A 21,838-nucleotide genomic window follows, 5' to 3' on the forward strand; every position below is an offset into this window, starting at 1 on the left:
CACTGAGGGTTGCGATCCGTTGCCGGACATGGAAAAAGACAAAAGACAAAAAAAAAGAAAACTGATGCTCAGACAAGCCAATAGGAATAATTGGGGTCCTTTCCATAACTCAGTGTCAATGCACACATGCAACGACAACTCAAATCATCATCATACTGGGAGCAATTCTTAGCAGACCCTGCGCTATTCCCCACTTCCCCTCTTTCTTCCTTTTTTGAAAGAGAAGTTTGGCAAGGCATTGAGGCCCTGGTGCTTATGCAACCCATGATTCCAAAGGAGAAAAGGGTTAAAAGAATCTAGTTAAAGCCACGCTCAGGCTCAAGGAGAACAGCATCACTTGTCATGGTGGGCAGACTCTATTTAGATGGCCCCATTGATCCTAGCTCCCTGGTGTTCATGCTGTTGTGGAACGCCTCTTCTTGAGTGTGGGATGAACTAAGTGACTTGCTTCTGTCAAACAGAATACCACGAAAGCAATATTAGGTTACAAAATGACGGTGACTTTTGTCTTGCTCACCATCTCTTATTCTCTCCCAGAGCCTTTGCTGTGAGGGAAGCAAGCTGCTAGGCTGTGAAGAGCTCTACAGAGAGGCTCATGTGGCAAGGAATTGATGTTTCCTGCCCACAGCCAGTGAGGACCAGAGACCTGCCAACAGCCATGTGCATGAGCTTGGAAGAGCCTCTACTGAGTTGAACCTGGAGATAACTACACTTGACTGCAGACTTGTGAGAGACCCTGATTCAGAGGATCCAGAAAAGCTGCATCCCAGTTCTTGACACACAGAAGATGTCAAGTTTTGGGATATTTTTAATGCAGCATTTGGTAATAATACATACATTATTTACAGAAAGATAGGAAAGGAGATCATCGTGAAAGGCAGGGAAACCAGCCCATTCTCTGAAATCCTCACATACTTTTATCTCTGTGTTACAGCATTGAAAATACCAAGAGTGTGCTAGTGCCAAATGCACAAAGTCTGGAGGACTTCCCTAGGCCAAGCAGAGTTAAGGATCCTGATGTGCAGTCTTGCTGTGATCTGCAGAGAAAAAAATATTTCTGTAGAAAATCACCTGGTGATGATGATGGTGACAATGTCATCGTTGACAGCAGGAGAAAGGCCCATTTAAGGTGTACATATTATGTGGCAGATGCTTTATTCATCCACAAGTATTTATTCTGCCCCCACTGTATGCCAGACCTGGAGCCAGGCACTAAGAATAGAGTGGTAAGCTAAGTCAGATGCCATATCTGACCTCATGGAGCTTACAGTTTCTCTCCAGCGGTCTTTTAGCAAGGGCAGTGGGGAAGACTCATGAATAAATGACAAAACAAGGGTCTGCTGTAAGTGGTAGCAAGGCCAACATCTGACTAAAGAAAGGCAACTTATCCTATTTTCCAAATAAATCTGGCCTCAGAAATACTTCTATCCTTTGTCACTGTGTTTGATCCACATTGATGACCTACTCCCATGGCTCCAAGTGACCCCAATAACCCTCTCAGCACTGTAATAACCCACTCACTGGGTTGCCAGGTGTGGTAGACTGTCTTTAGGAACCGTGTCTTACAACATCCTCATTATCTTTATTCAAGAGAGAGCAAGGGGGATTTAACCCATGAGAACTGCATGGCTATAGTTCTCTCTCCTCACTTTTAATGTATCTAGAAATACCAACCTTTCCATTTGCAGAGTGTGAAGAGAATGCTACTACGTACCAGCTCCTGCCTTTTGCAAATGCTAGGAAGATAAGTAGTTTCTGGGAAATCTCATTTCTTAGGAAGTGGGCATTTGGGTATACAAGTGGCTAATCAAGCAGGCAACAAAACAAACTTGGTTTACATGCCCAGGCCTCCATTTCAGCTCCAAAGAAGAGTAATAATTAGGGTTTCAAACCTTTCATTGTATTAATGATGAACAAGCAATAAGTTGTCATTGATGCTGCCATTCTTAGGATTGTTGGGCAAAAATAGCAGGGATGCCCAGCTGGGGCAGCGATCTACAGAGAAAAACCTATTTGTTGCAAATCCCACTCATCATGATGCCTTATTGCAGCTGAGGCAACTGCGCCAAGCTCAGAAAGGCCTGAGGTCTTGAAAGAGGATGAAGAAGTTAGAGTGACAAGGACTTACCCTGGCTGCAGCTGACATTTGAGGTGAACTGATAGCAAGCTCTGCCTGGCATCAAGGCTAAAGGGGATGCACTTGTCAGAAGTCCTCTAATTTGATTTTTTCACCCTGTACTGGGGTCACAACTGCAAACCTTAGCATTCAACAAAAGGGTAAAGTACAGAGGGAGGAGATAGAAGTTGAAACACTCTTTTTAGCCAAGTTGGACCAGAAGGGACATTAGTATTCTTAGGTCCCTGATCTGCATCCACACGCAGATCTGGGGAGGAAGTGCTTCTTCCCTGGTGAAGTGGACAAAAGCTTGTAATGGTACAGTTTCTCATTTTTCAGGCAAATCCACTGTTTCATCTAAATAAATAGGAACAAAGCTGGGAAAATTAAAAGCTTTTTTTGGCCAGTATTTCAACATGTGTATATTTAGCTAAATTTCTTCCAAAGTTTTTCAAAACATTCATTTTGGGAACTAAACAGTCATTTTTCATAAGACTGCTTTTACTAAAAATACCTTCACAATTTTTTTTTGAAATCGCTTTCAGACTATTGCAATATCAAATATTTATTGAACACTATCTATGTGCCAGGCACTGTTCATAGGCTACAGTGGTGAACAGAAAAATATTAAAAACATCTTTACAGTCACATCTCTGTAAGCCAGAATGGATACCCCAAAGCATGTATTACAGAACTTTCATTCCTTAAAATGTAAGTATGTATTATGTAAGAAAAGTTTTTATGTAAATAAATTTGGAAATCACAGGATTAATGGGTAAAAGTAGGAACTAAGAAAGGCACAGCTCTGAAGCTTTCTTAGCCATGCTGGGGAGAGGATGGTTGGTGTGCCCCTGTGCTTACGTTTTATGTAAATTCAGTGCAGTCCTCAGCTCCCCAGTGGAAAACTACAAAGGACCATAGGGAGGATGATTCAGAACAACAGGAGCAATGGGTAATCTATTGATTTGGGCTTCCTGCCCTAACCTTTCTATTAAGCAGCGTTCTAATTACTTCAAGTCTAATTACAGGCTTTTACCCTTTCTCTGACTTCATTAGCAAGGGATGGAGTGGAGGGAGAGTTTCGGAGAGGGATTTAAGGACTGCCTGTGTATTAATTATCCACCTTCTTCTCATCTCTTGGGTAAGGCCCATCATCATCACAAATGACCTGGCTGGCTCAGTTATCAGTCATAGGCCACTGCCCCCTCCACACCCCACCCCCACCCCCAGCCATTCCCATACCATGTGACAATCTGGAGAATGAGGAAAGGGCGCATTTCCAAGCAGCCAATGTCCAGGCCAGAACATTTTGTCAGGAGCACATGGTATGTTTTCAACTACTCCTTTTGGTGGATGTGACTTGTCGTCAGTGAGGTTGGCGACCAGATATAAGCAGTTCATAGGACAGAGGAGGGATTGTTTGACCATTTTTAAGTGAAAGAGGCAAACTCCAGCTTTGTGGTAGTTAGACTAAATATTTCTATTATTACCAGTTAACAGGTGAAGGGACCAGAAGCTCAAAGATAACTAAAGCCAGATAGCTATTAAGGGGTCATAATAAGTGCTACTTTGGTAGCTCTTATTATGTGACAGCTACTGCTCTAAAGTGCCCACATGTATTGATTCATTTAAACCTCATGACAACCCTATGAAGTATTATCATATGCTAAGTGCTACTTTGGTAGCTCTTATTATGTGACAGCTACTGCTCTAAAGTGCCCACATGTATGATTCATTTAAATCTCATGACAACCCTATGAAGTATTATCATATGTCCATTTACAGGTGAGAAAATTGAGGTATAGAGATGGTATTAGTTTGCTAAGGCTGCCGTAACAAATTACCTCAAACTTTGTGGGCTAAAACAACAGAAATTGACTCTCTCGTGTCTCTGGAGGGCAAAAGTCTGAAACGAAGGTCGTGGCAGGGCCATGATCCCTCCAGAGGCTCCGGGGGATTCTGTGCCACACTCTACCTCCCTCTTCACACAGTCCTTTCTCTTCCTTCTGCGTCTCTCCTCCATATGTCTCCTATAAGGATACCTGCCACTGGATTAGGGCTCACCTGGATCATCTAGAATGATCTTCTTATCTTGAGATCCTTTACTTAATTAGACCTGCAAAGACTCTTTTTCCAAATAAGGTCATATTCACAGGCTCTGAGACTCAGGACGTAGACATATCTTTTGGGAGGTCACCGAATAACCCACTACAGAGAGGCTAAGTAACGTGCTTAAGGTTCCACAGCCAGTAAGTAGCAGAGCTGGGATTTGAATCTGGACAGTTCATTTTCAGAGTCCACGTCCTTAACTGCTAGACTCTCCTGCCTCCAATGAATGACAGAGGTAGGATTTGATTCAGGCCCTGGGTTACACCCTTCCAGATATGCAGAGTGACCCACACTCACTCTTTGTCCTCAGGAGCTCACCAGGGAGGGGAGTTCTCTTTCACTCAGACGACTGCAAGGCCCACTTACCTGGCCCCCTGCCTTCACTCTTGCTAAGTAATGTAGAGCCATAATCACACGTGAAGCTTGAGTGCTAGCCCAGGTGTAGGCCTGTGGGCGGATTAACCTCTCTGAGCCTTGGTTTCCTCAAGTGTGAAATGATAATATATTGTATTATCTACTCCAAGGGTTTATCATGTATATAATGAGTAATTATCAGAATCCCAGCATCAGGTATGTACAGAAGCTCAGGAAATGCTGCCTTCCTCCTCTTTTCTCTCTCATCCAATCAATCTCTACATGGAGATAATTTCAGTCACCTATTGACTTGGACTGGGATCCTGGCAGTGGAAGGGAAGACAAGGAGTGGAAAACAGAGACATTGGAAACACTCTATTGAGGGGGCTTCATGATTGATTGATAGGCTGTGGGGTTACAGAGTGAGACACGAGAGAAGGCTCTCAGGCCTCTGGCGTCTGGGAGGACAGAGATGCCGTTCACTGAGCAGGCACATGGGGGAGGGACAGTTGGAGGGGAGCGTGGAGAGAGCCAGAGAAGAGGGTGAGCTTGGTCTTCAGCTGTTGCTTTGAGATGTCTGTGAGTCACTCAAGTAAATCAGTAACTAGATACTGCTGAACACATGAGTCTGGGGATTAGAGGAGAGTCCTGAGCTGGGAGTCTCCAGTGTACGGATGATAAATGGAAAGGCAGAAGCTGATGGAGAATATATGAAGGAAAGAAGAGGGTCTGAGAGTGAAGTGGCCTTCTAGGCTGAGACCCACAGCCATGTCTCCTTTCTTTACCTTCAGCCCCTGAGTAAAGACCCTGGGGGGACTGCCTCCAGGGCCGTGAGTAGGGTGAGGGACAACACCGTCTCCTCTGTGTCCACTCTGCTCAGGCTATGGGGCTAGAGAAGGCTCTGTGTGGGGACATCCCAAGCAGAGCTGTCTTTTTGTTTGTGTGCTGATGGAAGCTTCAAAAGGAACACAATGAGAAGCTGGAGGTGTTACTGAAGAGGCAGGAAAAGAGCACCTTTGTGCACTGTACAGGGCTCTGTAAGTTGCTACAATGTTTCTATAAGGATATTTGGCAATTTCTACAAAAGAGCTTAAGATGTGTGTCCAAATATTCCACTATTATTAATTTATTCTAAAAAAAAATCAGTGGAGACCATAAAGGTAAAGACATATACACACACACACATACATATAAGTGATGCTTATTAAAATGCTGTTTGTTATTGTAGAATACTGGAAACAGCCTATGTCCATGGTAGGGGGTATGTTACATGAATTTTGCTGTCACAAAACACCATGCAGCCCTAAAATAGATTTTACAGAAGTATATGCATTAACATTGAAAGATGTTCACTATATATTTTTATGTGAAAAAAGGAAGCAACAAAAAGCACGTATAAGTAACCAAATGTTTGTTTTAAAAAGAACGACATGTATATGCATACACAGAAAAAATCTTTAAAAATATATACCAGAATGCTTAGTAATTGTCTATCAATGGTGGGATGAAAGGTGATTTTATTTATTTTTCGTATTTCTGAATAGGTTTATAGTTTTTGCAAAAATCCTGTATTATCTTTTCATATACAAAAACAATAAAGCCATTTCCTACAAATAATTCAGTAGAGGGATGGGAAATCTTACTCTGCTTAAACTGATGTCATGTGGAAGAAGTTACTTAGGTGTCTGGAGCAAGAGCCTGGGATGTGGCCCCACAGCCTCTAACAGAGTGGAGGGCGGGTCCTAGGAGCAAGAGACTCCAGCAGTTGTAAGAGTCCAGTATCTGGTGAACCTGGGACCCAAAGATTTAAATGCCCCTTACGTACTTAGGTGTCTGGAGCAAGAGCCTGGGATGTGGCCCCACAGCCTCTAACAGAGTGGAGGGAGGGTCCTAGGAGCAAGAGACTCCAGCAGTTGTAAGAGTCCAGTATCTGGTGAACCTGGGACCCAAAGATTTAAATGCCCCTTACCTGTGGACTCATGAATGATGCAGGCTTTGCAGATGTTTTCCAGTGATCAGTCATTCTTTAACTCTTACGTTAAAAGTTCTAGCAAGGGGGGTTGCAGACCTGCCAAGGCACAGAATTCCTTTGTAATTGAAATGAGGATATTGTCCCAGATTCAGAAGGCCCGGAGTTTAACTCATTGCTCCCTCACTTGAAAACGGTGTGCACATAAGCGAGTTACTTCAAGGTTTGGGTGCTTAGAAGAAAAATGAGGACATAATGGCCCTTGCCCCTAAGGGGTTTTATCAGGATTAAATGAGAATTGGTGCACAGCTTTCAACATGGGGTCTGGTGGTATTTAAGAACCTTGCTTCTCACTCTGCTTGGCACGCTTTCTGGATGTCTTTGCGTGGCTCACGCCACACATTATTCCAGCTTGTGCCACACTTCCACTCTGACTTTGAATCCAAACCTCTGGTCTTGAAGCTTTGCTCTGCCACTTGGGAGGCATGTGATCTTGGCCTAGTAATGATGGTGATGATAATGATATTGATAGCACCAAGCTTATAAATGTCTGGCACATGGGCCGGCCCGGTGGCGCACTGCTACAGTGCACCGCTTGGGAGCACAGCGACGCTCCCGCCGAGGGTTCGGATCCCACATACAGACCGGTTCCCGCTCACTGGCTGAGCGAGGTGCGGGCGCAACACCGAGGGTTGCGATCCTGTTGCCGGTCCCGGTCCCGTACGGGCACGACACTGAGGGTTGCGATCCGTTGCCGGTCATGAAAAAAGACAAAAAGGAAAAAAAAAATGTCTGGCACATGATCAGCTCTAGCATTTAGTAAATGTTAAAGCTCTAGCTCTTAGTACATGTTAGCTATGAAAATGATTTATTATTACAAAATGGTCATAAACTCTACTGTCCAAATTGGGACACTTTTGAAAATGAAAAGTGATAGCATTAATAATGAAGCCACAACAATAGGTGTAAACTGGGGTGGCCTGGGCAAACTGAGTCCTAGGTTCCTCTGTTGCTATCAGGATACCATATATATAGAAGTGAATTCCCCTCCTTAGGGCCAGGAGCACCAGAGACTCCTGCGCTGTTCTATCTAAACTCAGTACTGCTTTTGTCTTCTCAATTTCATGCTCTTCTGATTCCACGGGGGCCCTGTCACCAAGTTTACTGTAATACCAGTTTTCCTGATTTGACCCTTATTGGGGAGAGAGAGGTTTGAGGGATTTCTGCTCCTTTGTTTCTGCCAAGTGGCTTGGAAATGCGTGCTGACCTGAGCCTCCTGGTGGCAGACGCTAAGGAATAGTGAGGGAAGAACAGTCCCTCCGCTTACTCGGGCCTCACCCGGAGCTCGGGCTCAGGAGTGGGCACCTTTGCTGCCTCAGCTGGTGTATAGAGAGGCCCCAAAGGCTCACATTCCATCCAAAACAAAGTTGACTAATTCATAAACGACCTCATTTTTTCCTTGACTCTGAAACTCCCAGACTCTTGGGAATGATTTTGGAAACCAAGCAGTTATTGTTTTTCTCTCCCTGCTAAACTTTATTAGATTAATTCAAAGTAAAAATATTATTTTTTCCCAAATTTGGCTTGAACTAGAGATTCTAGGCTTTAGGGCAATCTCAGAACCTCTTTGCACTTCCAATGATGCTTCCTTAACTTATTCCTTATTAGTGCTCCAAGCCCTCCCAGGTCTCTTCTGTAATCAAAAATAATATTACAAAAGATCAGAATTAGATTAACCAAGATAACTCTCCTCCTGGGGAACCATGGGGTGGGGACGGAGGTTTTACCCAAAGCATCTGTAACCTGATCTCTCAAAAACCTAACAGAAAACACAGCCTCGGTGAATACGTCACCCCAAAGGATTTCCCACAAATTTCCCAAATTAGAATTCCTTACAAGTTTTACAATTCTTTGGAAGCTTGTTTAAGAATCTAAAAAATGTTCATGTGTCCTACTCCACTTGAGTGTGAGTTCTTTGAAGTCAGCATGCAAGCCTTATGATGATGTTTTTACTAAGACTTATTGTAATTTTTTTCTTATTATAGATGTGATATACATTCCTTTTAGAAAATATAAAAAAACACAGATGTGACACTACAAACCACCCATAATCCTACAATCTGGATATCATCATTTTTAACATTTAAAAATATATCCTCCCCGGCCTTTGGCTTGTGGACAAATGGGTACTTTAACTGCTAGTTCCAAATTCTCACTCCTGGCCGGCCCGGTGGCGCACTGCTACAGTGCGCCGCTTGGGAGCGAGGTGGCGCTCCCGCCGAGGGTTCGGATCCCACATACAGACCGGTTCCCGCTCACTGGCTGAGCGAGGTGCGGGCGCAGCACCGAGGGTTGCGATCCCATTGCCGGTCCCGGTCCGGTACGGGCACGACACTGAGGGTTGCGATCCGTTGCCGGACACGAAAAAAGACAAAAAGGAAAAAAAAAACCCAACAAATTCTCACTCCTCTTTTAGAGAGAAAACAAAGGAGAACTTTGCCTTTTTATGATTACATTTGATATTCATAAAAGTTTATGATCATCAGTAACTAAATTTCACAAGCAGCCTAAATAAAAAAAAAATTTTTTTTCTGAAATCTTTACAAGTTTCCAAATAACTGTGTAAACTTTATAAATAGTTCAAAAATCTTATTTTTGGCAAATAAAAATATTTGGTAGAGATTTGGTTTGGGGGCTACTGTATTATTTGGTGAATTGACTTTTTGGTTATTGCACTTCAGTAAATTGGCCATTTGGCATATTGGTAATTCAGTTCATGGTGCTGTAGTAGCTCATGCTTTGGGGCTGAGGCAAGAATAGGAGGTTTCTATCTAAGGTACCCAGAATGCTAGTAATTTAGATGGTGCAGCAAGGCAGTGTTTGTGGGGGAAAGGCAAGGTCCAAATGACAGGAAGAGCATGTGTAAACATCATGAAGGGATCCAGGTTAGATGTATAGCCAGTAGTTCTAAGCTGGGTACAAATGAGATTGAAATGACAGCTGGTTAGTTGGGAAAAACAAAAGTGACAGCTGTGGTGGAGGTCCTGGACAGATGCCTTCAAACCAGGTGGCATATGTGGCTCCCTGCATAGGTGGGCAGCTCCAGGGCACTCTGGTGGGTGAGCTGGGGGCTTAGTACCCTGCATCAGCCTGTCTTAAAGGGTTAGGACCAGGACCAACATCTACATCTGTTTTTCAGCATTGACGTGTTAGTGCTTGCAAATTGCCCTCCAGTTCCAGATCTCTTGCCCTCTCCCCTGCACCAGTATGGAGCTAGGTGAGGTATCATATTACTGAGAATACATGTGGAACAGGACCTGTAAACACGGGCCCATTTTAATTGCCACTAAATTTATCTTTTAAAAACTATCTTTGAAAATAAATAGTTATAAAGAGTTACTTTACTGTGGATACTAAGAATGTGGAACAGGACCTGTAAACACGGGCCCATTTTAATTGCCACTAAATTTATCTTTTAAAATAAATAGTTATAAAGAGTTACTTTACTGTGGATACTAAGGTACGATAATACCATTCATGACTGGATGACATCTGTGACTTAGCATGAGGGAAATACTCATGCTAAGTCATAGATGACATAAGAAGAGGTAGGGATCTGGGGGTGGTGGATGGGGTGCAGAGAGTCCTGAAGGGGGATGAGAATGCAGGAAGGGATGCTTAATTTCAGAAACAAGGGAAAAGGAAAGAGATGAATGAGAATCATTGACTATTAGAACTGGAAGGAACTTAGAGATGAATCAATTCAAAATCCCCTACAGATAAGGTCACTGCATCACAGAGAGGTTAAGCAAACTGCCCAAGGTCACACAGCAAGGTGGTAGCAGACCCAAGATGTAGGACTCATGACTCTAGTCCAGGACACTGTAAAGGAGATATAAAGATACAAAAGGAAGATTCCAGAGAAATCAAGTTCCAGGATCTGAACTTGAGAAGATTACTTGCCTGACAAAGATAGCAAAGAAAAAGGCAAGAATTAATTTTATTCTCTTTGGAAAACTGCTGGCTTGCTTACCCACAACTGCTCTATTTGAATTCCACCTGCCTACGAACAGAACAGTCAGCTCTAGAAAGCAGCACCATTCCCAGGATTTCTCAGCTAGTCCATGGCAGTTAGGTGATGTGACTTACCTGTGGCATCATTCATCACTCGTGTGGCTTCTGCTTGCAGTAAGTCTGCAAAGTAAGCTTTCCGTTTGAGAAGCAGAAAGGAAATTAGTTGCCTGCCGTAATTTGTAAATTTGTCTTCCCTGGGCCATCACTTTGATGCCATAAAGATATTAGATGTTATGCAACAAACTGCTAACCTGTGGAATCTTGCTGTGGGCATTACACTGGGTGTGGATAGCATGCTTGGCATTATAATACCCCTGGTGTCCACAGATAGGGGCCATCCTGACCTTAGACCAAAGCCATTGACCATTGACAACTTGTGGTCTGCCAGTCTTTTCAGCAGCCACTGTGACTGACATAATCTAACATTTACCTGTGTTAGGAACAAAACCAACAGTCTGGATAATAGGCCCATTCAACAACATTTAATGGATGGAAGAAACAAACTCTGGTAATCTAGATCTTCACCAAGAACATAAACTTCAAGCTGTATCCATGGCCTTTCACAGGACTATAAATTATATGAAGCAATTTTTTTTCTGCTGTCCAGATGTTTTCTTTGTCTTCCTTAATTTCTCTAGATAATTGCCCAACACATTCGTTCCTTTCATAATTAAAACTAGTGATATAGTGTCCAAGACTCATTAGCATCCCTTCACATGAGACTCTGGGGGCAGGGGTTCTCAAAGCATGGGGTCTCCTGACCAGCAAAATCAGCATCACCTGGGAACTTAGAAATGCAAATTGCTGGCTCTCTCATTAGATCTTGTGAATCAGAAACTCTGGGGGTGGGGCCCAACCATCTGTATTTTAACAAACCTCCAGGAGATTCTGATGCAGCTCCAGTCTGAGAAGTGCTGCCCTGAGGGAACATGGTGCACGATCCCTCTCTCAAGAATAAGGGTCAGAGGCCTCTCGACAGTCTAGGACTTCTTCAAGGGGTCACAGATTTTCTGCACCACTTATGAAGACAGAAAGCAGCAAGTTCTTGGTTTTAACAGATGTCCTCTGAACTTTGGGAGAAGAAATACACTAAAAAACAGCCACACGGCAATGAAGTGAAAAGGATCTCACCCAGCTGTAACTGTCCTCCAAGCCAAAGAGAAGAGAAAATGCCTGTAAGAAAAGCAATGATGAAACCCAAGGGGAACCCCTGATTTTGGATAATGGGTTGGTTCAGCATGGTTGAGGGTGAAAAGAAGACCAGGAGGGAACACCTTCTGGTGCAGAGCTTTAAGATCCTGGTTTTGACCCTTTTTAAGAAGCCATATTATATTTAAAGAAAACTCAATATGTAAACCTCGAAGGAAGATAACAAAGCTGTTTTTCTGTGAAAGAATATCTAGGTTGCCCTATGTAAGATAAATAAACAAACTTAAAAAAAAAAAAAAAACCTTGCAAGGTCAACTCCAAGTTGGCTTTGAATTCATAGACACTATATTTTATAATTTATACTAGAAAGAGACAAGCTATTAGAGTAACTAAAAAAAGATCATAAAGGGCTTTGGAGCTGAACAGTTCTGCATTCAAGTCCCAGTTCCCCCACTTACTGGCTGTGTGGCCTTGGATAACTTACTAGCTTTACTCAGTCTCAGTTTTCTCGGCTGTAAAATGGTAGTAATGGGAGCTCCTACCTCCAGGGATGTTGTACTGACTAAATGAAGTGAGGTACACCAACTCCTTAGCCTAATGCCTGGTAAATAAAGTAGGTCTCAGTTTTCTCGGCTGTAAAATGGTAGTAATGGGAGCTCCTACCTCCAGGGATGTTGTATTGACTAAATGAAGTGAGGTACACCAACTCCTTAGCCTAATGCCTGGTAAATAAAGTACCTGGGGGAAGTGAGCTGCTATATTTATTATTTTTATTATTTATGACTCAGCGTCCACTGTCTTTGGTGGATAAAGAAGTAGGAAAATATGGGGATGAATGAATGAGTTAATAAGTGGTGGACAAGAAAATGAATGAAGGTCAGCTCGCTGTCCTAGACAGTGAGGGACCGCATCTCTCCTAGGCATACCTTCTGCTGGGTGTAGGACAGGCACGTAGCTCCTTGTTGCTTTCTGGGCAACAGAAATCTAAGGAGGTCGCCAAGCTCACCCAGAAGTACAAGCTTTTGGAATACGCTGTGTCCCTGTGATTCGCCCCCCTCATCCATCTGCTGAAAACGTACAATTCTGCTTTGAGTCCTCTCCAAGGACATGAACCTTCATTTGCTTTATTTGGCATTTTTGCTCAGTGTGAAGTCACTCGCTGTGCTTGTACCCAGCTTCACGGGCAATGCAATTCCTAGCATGCTGAGGGTTGCTATTTTCTTATCCTAAAGGCCAAGAGTCCTGCTGTTTCACAAAATAGAGTGAGAATGTGTCAAACTCAGATGGACAGAGCAGGTTCTCGTAGAAGCCTTCAGGAGGCAGGCGCTGAATGTGCGACTTCCTGCATGGCTTTTGGACAGTCACTTCATCTCTTCTTTTGGGCCTCAGTTGTGGCAAGATAGGAACTGAAATACCTGCCCCAATGTATTTCGGAGATCTGCCTTAAAACCATTTTTAATTAGAAATAATATGAGCAGAGTATATGCACATTTGAATCCATTGACCTAATAAAATACTTGACAAATGTGAGGCAATATAAGTTCCATTTTACTGATTGCCCAGGACATGGGTTCTCCCTTACGTTTTCATCCTTTATATTTCTACCTTCTTTCTGAAAACAATGTTGGTTGCTGCAAGCATCAACGGTTCCCACCATTTTCTGGATTCTCAGAACACTGATAACAGCTTCACATCCTGACACTCCCTCATGCCAGGGACTCTGCTAAGCACTTTGTATGCATCATCCCACTTGATCCTCACCAAAGTCCTGAGGTCAGCACTGTTATCGTCTCCATGTTGCAGACGGAGAAACTGAGGCTTAACTGGCTGCAGGAATCTGCCTCTGAACAAATACCTTGAGAGCAGCCAAGTTGAGACTCGGCCCCAGACCATGAGGCTTAAAAGTGCTTCCACTTCAGCACTACAAAGCAGTGCCTCAGATCCTGGCCCTGACATTCCCAGGGTTACTCAGCATCTCCTGTGTCTACCCATACCCTGACTACCTAAGAAGTACACAGGAGGAGGAATCTTTCACTACTGGAGTTATAAAGAATGAAAATGTTGACAGTTTTTCTTTTTGCTTCATCATACTAGAGAGAAGAGCAATCTAGAGAAAAGACAAAAACTGCCATTCATGCCAAAGTGTCACAACCTGTGAAACCATGAGGGGTAAAGGAGAGCTGCCGGCCCTTCACAAAGCTCTCAGTTCACATGCATTTGTCTGGTATGTTACTCTACAGGTAGAAAACAGCCAGAAAAAGTTTCTGATTTTCAGACAACATTAAGTTCACATTTTATATGAAAAAAAGTGGAAAGAGATATCCTTACATATTCAATGACTTTTTAAAAACTCCTTTCTGATTTGTTCATAGATGGCATGTTCAATGAATTTCCTTCCAAAAATAAAAATAAGACAGTCTCTTTGAGGGAATCTCATCCACTTTCACACTACCGCTCACAAGAGTCAGCTCCCAAATCTGCAATTGTCTACTCCAGATGCCTGTGGTCACCCACCAGTTGACAGCTTCCTCTGGATTCTCCACAGATATCCGAGATTAACAGGTCAGTGTCACTTTCTATTCCTCGTCCCACTCCTCAGTATGGTTCCCTTCAAAGGCAGCCACATTGCTCCTCCAGTTACCTGAGCCAGACACCCACAAGCTCCTCTCCCTCACCTAGTCTTCAAGCCTGTGGATCCTGCTCCTGCACAGACCCCCTCTGGGTCCCCTCTTCTCAGCTTCCATCACCACTCCCTTCTCATCCCTCTCCTGTTATTGGCTTCTCTGCCTCCTAATTGGCTTCCCTGCCTCCACATCTACCCTTTCCCATCCACCCTTCACAGGAATTCCAGACCGATCTTTCAGATACGTACATCCCCTGTTACCAGGGCCTCAGAACATCAAGTCCATGCTCTCCAAACTTTAGAGAAAAGTACTTAAAACCCTCATGGCCTGGGTCCTCCTTTCCTGTCTAGCATCCTCTATTCTTCTCCCACTGTCACTTGGCTGCCCAGCCATGCTGAGTCACTTCCGAGTTCTCTGCCCTTCCTCCATGCTGCTGTGTCTGTGTGTGCGCTGGTCATTTTGCCCAGAGTCCTTATTTCTGTTCTATACTGGTGAATTCCTACTCATCCTTTGAGATTCATGTCCAGAATCTTCTTTCTTGTGAGACCTCCCTGATTCCCTCTAGGGAGAGGTTAAGCCTTTCCTCCATAGCTCCTGGAACACATTTCTATCGTAGAACTTAGGAATATGCATTTCGATTATTTATTTACCAGTCTGTGTCTCCCAGCTAGTTATAAGCTTCTCTATGGCAGGGCCTGTTTTTTCCAACTTTGTGTCTCTAGCAGCTTGCACAGTATTTGGCTTATCTAGAGTACTTGCTAAATGCTTGTTGAAAGAATGAATGAACGAAACATCTTATTTTCATTTATTAAAAAATTGATACGTGCCCTTCCCTGAACCAATCACTGTGACCATAAAAAACAGATATTCTGATTGAGTTAAGCCAGTTAGTGGCCACTCCTTAAGTGTGGGAAAGGCCAGTCCCACCAATCACATGGTTGACAATATGAGAGGGTGGTTGCCAGTGAATATGTAGGACATCCACAGAGGCCAGCATGTCACCTGGAGGTGGAGCAGTGTGGATGGAGAAACACAGCGAGAGCTACACCAAACAAGTCTGACTTGCTGCTTATTTGCTCATGTAAGCCACAACCTGGAAAGAGTTCTCAGAACAGGTGGCCTCTCCCATTAGTCTTTTCTAGGTCATGGCAGAAGGGGGCTGTGGATTAAGGATCAAAAGCTCCTGACTTCTGGTCTTGGCTCTGTCCAGCCACAGAATCTTTCTGATCCTCAGTTTCCTCGACTATGAAATGTGGATAATGACACCTGTCCTCCCAGCATTGCCAAGAGGGGCAGATGAAATGATCAGTATGAAAGCTCCTTCAAAAGTATCAAGAGGATACTAAGAAAGGACTACTTGTAATCATCCTCAGTGCCCACTTCTACATATTCCTTATTTTGAGAGATTAAGAAAATTAAGCTGATGGCAACCCCCAGTTTCTCTTCAGTCACCCACTCCAGCCAGCCTTGCCTTCTTTTAGTTCCTCATGTGTGTGCTTTCAATCGTGATTCTTTAGTTCAAGGAATGGAAAATCCCATCCCAAACAGCATTTTATTCTCCCATAATAAGGAGTATGTCAAACTCATGCCTCCCCGTCTTTGGCTCTGACTTCCCCTAAGGGTTTCTTTCATCCTCTGCCTTGCTGCAAGATCATTAAAGTGGTAACAGGAATCACAGGCAGAGAGTAACTGCTTCTTCATGTGTGTCTCTTTTTTTTAGGCTAGGAAACTTTTTTTTTTTTGCAGTTGGCTGGCATGGGGTTCCAAACCCTTGACCTTGGTGTTATAACACTGCACTCTAACCAACTGAGTTAACCAGCCAGCCCAGGCTAGGAAACCTTTCCAAGAAAAATCCTCATGTCTTACTGGCCACATGCCCACCCCTAAACCAACCTCTGGCAAGGCGGGATGGGATTTGTATGACTGTCTGAGATTACTCTTGATTCATTTTGGGCTAAGCATAGGGCTATTTTCTACATAGCCACGTGGTAGAAAATGAACTAAAGATGCTCAAGATCTGACAGCTAAAAGAATGGGCTATTGGGTACTGGACAGGCAACCAACAGATGCTGTCAGTCCCTGCTCATGTCCTCAGGCCCTATGGCTGGAGTGCACATCACTGGCTTCTGACCACCAGCATCTGTATGTCTTTGCTTGCAAGCTTTTTCTGATCTTTGAAGCCTGATTTGCTTCCCACATGATATGACAGAAATGCTGGGGGTTTTAATATTCCCACCCAAAGAATGACCCTCGATGATTGATGAGAGTATATATCCCCCCAAGTGCATAAATGCCCCAGTTCCCTCATCCTTAGAGTGAGATAACTCTGTGGTGTTTGCTCTACATGGCTTCCAGAATTTTCCAGCAGAATTGAACTCCAGTTGCCTACAATGGTAGCTGGCTTGACCACACACCCTGATGGGCCGTCTTTCTTTTCCTTCTCACTCTTCAACTCCACTATGGTGTTTCCTTCACCTCCTTTGGCTTCTTATGTCACAGTTGGCTTCTTAGGAAAACAAAATGAAGATGTTCTACTCCATACGCCAAACTCCTTCTTGAATCCAGAGAATTGTATAAAATGCTCCCATTTTGCCATGCTTGGAATATGTCTCCTCTTTCTTCTCACCTGATACACTCTCACTCTCCCTTCGAGGTTCAGGGTAAATACCACTTCCCAGGGAAGCCTTCTTTGATGACCCCTGCACCACATGCCAGACTCCCAATGCTTGCTGTCTTATGCTGTACTTCTCATTAACAATGCTTACAACGGTGGTAATTTAATTAATTGTTTGTGCAATTATTTGCTTTCCATCTTTATCCCCAACTAGACTGTGAGCTGCTTGTGGGAAGGGACAATGTTTTTGGCACAAGGCAGGGGTCAAAGACTTACTGGTTTTTGGAAAGATGAGCCTTGCAAGAAACTAAAGATGTAAGTTTGAGGGTCATTCACATAGAATCGTCAAGGCTTTGGAATGTTTTTGGCACAAGGCAGGGGTCAAAGACTTACTGGTTTTTGGAAAGATGAGCCTTGCAGGAAACTAAAGATGTAAGTTTGAGGGTCATTCACATAGAATCGTCAAGGCTTTGGATAAATATATATCTATAAACTTCCCGTAATAACTTCGTATAGCATACATTATACGATAAAAAAGACCTTTTATCCACATGCTTCTTACATGGATATACATTTATTTCTTGTTACAAAATATAACTTTTATACATAAGAGGGACGTCCATTGTCTAAGGGAGAATCTTGGTGTGGCTCATTTATATCCATAAAAGATGCCATTTTAGTCACTTCTTAATTTGTTTTATAGAAAAAGGATTTCAGCCCAAATACATTCATTTGTACATTCATTCAATACCAACTTATTGGGCACTGTACCTGGCAAGACCCTAGACTATCTGCCATCAAGTTTTTTCAAAAGTCATGAGAGAGATTATATTAATGGAGAATATTCCAGATTCTCTCTCTGCCTCTCCTCACCTGTATTACCACATAGGATTTTCACTTTCATTAAAGGAACAAGAAACAAGCCTATGAAATCAGCCATGATATTTGCTAGAAAAGGGTAACTGGAGAGGGACGTCCATTGTCTAAGGGAGAATCTTGGTGTGGCTCATTTATATCCATAAAAGATGTCATTTTAGTCACTTCTTAATTTGTTTTATAGAAACAGGATTTCAGCCCAAATACATTCATTTGTACATTCATTCAATACCAACTTATTGGGCACTGTACCTGGCAAGACCCTAGACTATCTGCCATCAACTTTTTTCAAAAGTCATGAGAGAGATTATATTAATGGAGAATATTCCAGATTATCTCTCTGCCTCTCCTCACCTGTATTACCACATAGGATTTTCACTTTCATTAAAGGAACAAGAAACAAGCCTATGAAATCAGCCATAATATTTGCTAGAAAAGGGTAACTGAGGACACTGTCTATTTTGTCACTTGGTGCTCACATGGGAGAAATTTCTTTTAATGATGAGTGGCATGAAGCAGGGTAAATACAAACAAACAAACATGTACACCTGCCATCTCTTTGCCAGTCAGTCTCTCACAAATCCCTAAACCAGACTCTTGCCTTGATGGGAATGAATCCAGGTTTTGTGTGGCTTGGGGCTTATATAATTTGGAATCCATCTTTGAAGTAAAAGAAAAAGCACAAAACTACAAATAAAAATGTGACACAGAGCTTTGGAAGGGGCACACATGAGTGAGGGGCTCTGAAGTTCAAACTTTATTAGTTTCACAGTAAATCAGCACCTGACCTTGGTTTAGTGAAACCGGTCTCCTCTCACCCCACACCCCTGCCACGTTTATTCTGACCTCTACGGTTGTTTTACGTGGAAGTCCTCCCTCCTTCACTCTCTGGGCCATATTTTTTCAAAGTTTGGTCCCACAATGCCTTCTTTGACTCTACCCAGCAGAAAAGCTCACCCTTCCCTGAAGGCCCACAACCCTACGCACAGAGCCTAGGATATTCTGTCATGAGTTGCTCTATTTGAGGTGTGTATGTCATGCCTTCTCCAGTAAGTTTCTAATTTCTGGGCACAGGGACTGTTTCTTTTTTTAGGCTTCAACACTCGCCACAGTTCTAGGTACAGCAGGAAGGGGAGGAGAAAATGAAAGGTATTATAGAAGCAAAATGATGGGGTTTGGAGTCAGGCAGTCCTGGTAGAGTCCTAGCTCTGCCACTTATTAGGGTGGGACCTTCAGCAAGTTGCTTAACCTCTCTGAGTCTCAGTTTTCTCACTGATAAGATGGCTATAATAATGGTATTTACTTCACATTATTGTGAGAATTAAGTAAAAGCTTTTATTCATTCACCAAAATCTATTTAACTGCTACCTTAGGCTATTTGGGACACTAGAGACTTGGAAGAAACATGAATGACAGATGCACGGTTGAGTTGGGAGATGGAAACTTTTAATGGGATGGGATAAGGCTATAACAGACATGAGCAGAGCATGGAGCAAGGCACGTAGTAAGAGCTCAATAAATAGTTGTTGAATTAATGAGTGACACCATGAGGGCATTTAGAAGAGAAAATTATTAATTTTGCAAATTAATTTCACAGATTTGTAGGGTCATCCCTATGTAAACATAATGGACATGACAGTGCCCAGGAAGTTGTAAAATGCTACATGTTAAAGAAAATAATATCAGTAGGAAAAAGGAAGCAAGGATTGGATGAAGGAAGAGAGGGTGGGAGGTGAGGAGAAAGGCTGTGAGGAGGCAGGGAGGAGACAGGGACGTCTGTTGGCCCACCTGGCCTAGCGTGCACTCCATGCCTCCCAGGAAGTCGGCCTCCTTCAGCCCATTGTGGTTGCTGCTGATGTCGTGGACTTCAAACCGCAGGCGCTGCACTTCTTCAAAGTAAAAGTCCACAGTAAACAGCTTTGAGTACACTGGGTTTATACAGGTGCGAATCACCTCTGTTCTGTCAACCTGCAAAGAAAGAGAAACCTATCAAGGATCAGGACTTTTTATTATCACCCTTTAAGTGAATTAATCTCATGGTGCTTTCTCTCCTTCCAAACTATAAATGCCCACCATCACATCACCAGGGTGGGCAGTTCGAAAGTTTATAAGGCGGTACCTTCAAAGAATGAGCCAAGTTTCGAGGAGGAAAATCTTATTAGACGTAATAAAGAATCTGAAGTTTTGGGGCCAGCCTGTGGCTCACTCAGGAGTGCGTGCTGATAACACCAAGGCCACAGGTTTGGATCTTTTAATTAAGAAAAAAAAAGAATCTGAAGTTTTGTATTTGAAGATTTAGAGTATGTTTTGTATCACTAGGTGGTAGGTCAAGATGAATCAATTCTTAGTGGCTTCCTGGAATCTTAGGACAAGAAAGAGCCTGAGGGTACATCTGGGCTCAGGAAGGAAGAAATCCATAATCAATTAATGATGTCTGATGAGCACAGTAAAAGGAAAATGGCAATGTACATGTCTCATTTTAGCCAACTCTAATGTGAGTTCCCTAACTCATGATTCCTGGCATAGTGAAGTAGAAAGGCCGTGAGAATGGATATGAAAATAATTGCATTTGATCTCAAGTATGCCCTTTATTAGATGCATACTGTTACCCACTCATTTCAATTCCCTGGGCCTCAGTTTCCTTACCAGCAAAATCAAAATTAAAGGTTTAGAGGATGAAAAGTCTCTTTCTACTCTCACATTCCATGAGCTATGATTCCCTTCGCCTTCTGTGGTAACTCCTCATTTTTTCTCCTCTCCCAGATCCATATCTGCCACTTTTGCCGTACTCTGACTCAGGAGGCTTGCCTCTACAGATTAAATTTCCTGGGCTCCCTTGCCTATTGGGTTTTGGTTGGAGTCAGCAAAGGGAGGACCTGTCAGGAGGTCAGAGACTGGGAGAACAGAGCGGTGCAGGCATGCCTCTACACACGCAGATTCTGCTAACGACTTTCTTCCACCAAGGGAGCTTTTCCTGGGATATGGCAACAGCGTATAAATCAGAGTTCACAAATTAATAGTCTGCAAATATAAGCTGACTCAGAGGTATTTTATTTGTTCCACTTAAAGTATTTTCCTTAATTTGCCAGCATAAAAAGTGGGCTGTTTCTATTGCCTTTCCTTCAGAAAAAAAATTTTAATATCTGGTAACCTTTAGTCTCATTCCTACATGGCAACAACTGTGCACCACCCCATGTAGACAGGGTATTCACTCTCCAGTTCTCACAGTGCCTTCCAGGCCTGTCTCTCTCAGTGAACTCTCCTGCCTGGACCTTAGAGGCATTTTTGCAATAGCTGGTCCAAATTCATGGAAAAATGAGTCATATGATAATAGATTTAATTATATTCATGTGGCGCCTTTTTTTTTTTCTCTCTTTTTGTGTGGTGTCTTTTGGTAGAGGATTTCAAAATAATCCCCAAGAAGTATGTCTGATGTCCTGAAGACTCAGAAAATATGTCTTCAGTCCTTGTGGGCAAAAGAAGAGAAACTTGAGTAGGTCTAGATGATAAGAGGTAGGAGATGAAAACACTAGACTTTGTTATTCTGCTTTAACTACCCCAAATGGCACAAATGGATGATGTGCAGCAATTCTGCTGCTTTTCTTCTCAATTCTTGATTTTCACATGGCATTCCTGTATAGATATAAAGTTCATGTTGGCATCAAGCCACACACCTCAAACATACTATCTAAGGTAAGCTGCCAGCAAGTGACACTGAGTGGCTTGGTTTTTTTCTTTTTTTTTTTAAGCCACACACCTCAAACATACTATCTAAGGTAAGCTGCCAGCAAGTGACACTGAGTGGCTTAGTTTTTTTTTTTTTGGAAAAATGACAAGATGGAAAGAAATTAAGTAATAAACATTTGTATTACCAAGATCAATAATTTCCATGGATAATCTCAAGGCCAGTAAGAATGCTGAGTATAAGTGCTCAGGAGCTCAACACACATTAT

General features: G+C 42.9%; 1 protein-coding gene across 1 annotated transcript in view; it reads right to left on the bottom strand.

Moving 5' to 3' along the window:
• The window catches only part of CPNE4 (copine IV), a 177,728-nt gene extending 157,874 nt beyond the window's left edge, over positions 1-19,854 (bottom strand). The window contains exon 1 of the mRNA XM_008577505.1: positions 19,674-19,854. Coding sequence (XP_008575727.1) covers positions 19,674-19,694 — 21 coding nt within the window. The 5' untranslated portion in view covers positions 19,695-19,854. The remainder of the gene's footprint in view (positions 1-19,673) is intronic.
• Positions 19,855-21,838: the final 1,984 nt, after the last annotated feature.

Source organism: Galeopterus variegatus, unplaced genomic scaffold (assembly GCF_000696425.1).
Source record: "Galeopterus variegatus unplaced genomic scaffold, G_variegatus-3.0.2 Scaffold1524, whole genome shotgun sequence".
NCBI classification, from domain to species: domain Eukaryota; kingdom Metazoa; phylum Chordata; class Mammalia; order Dermoptera; family Cynocephalidae; genus Galeopterus; species Galeopterus variegatus.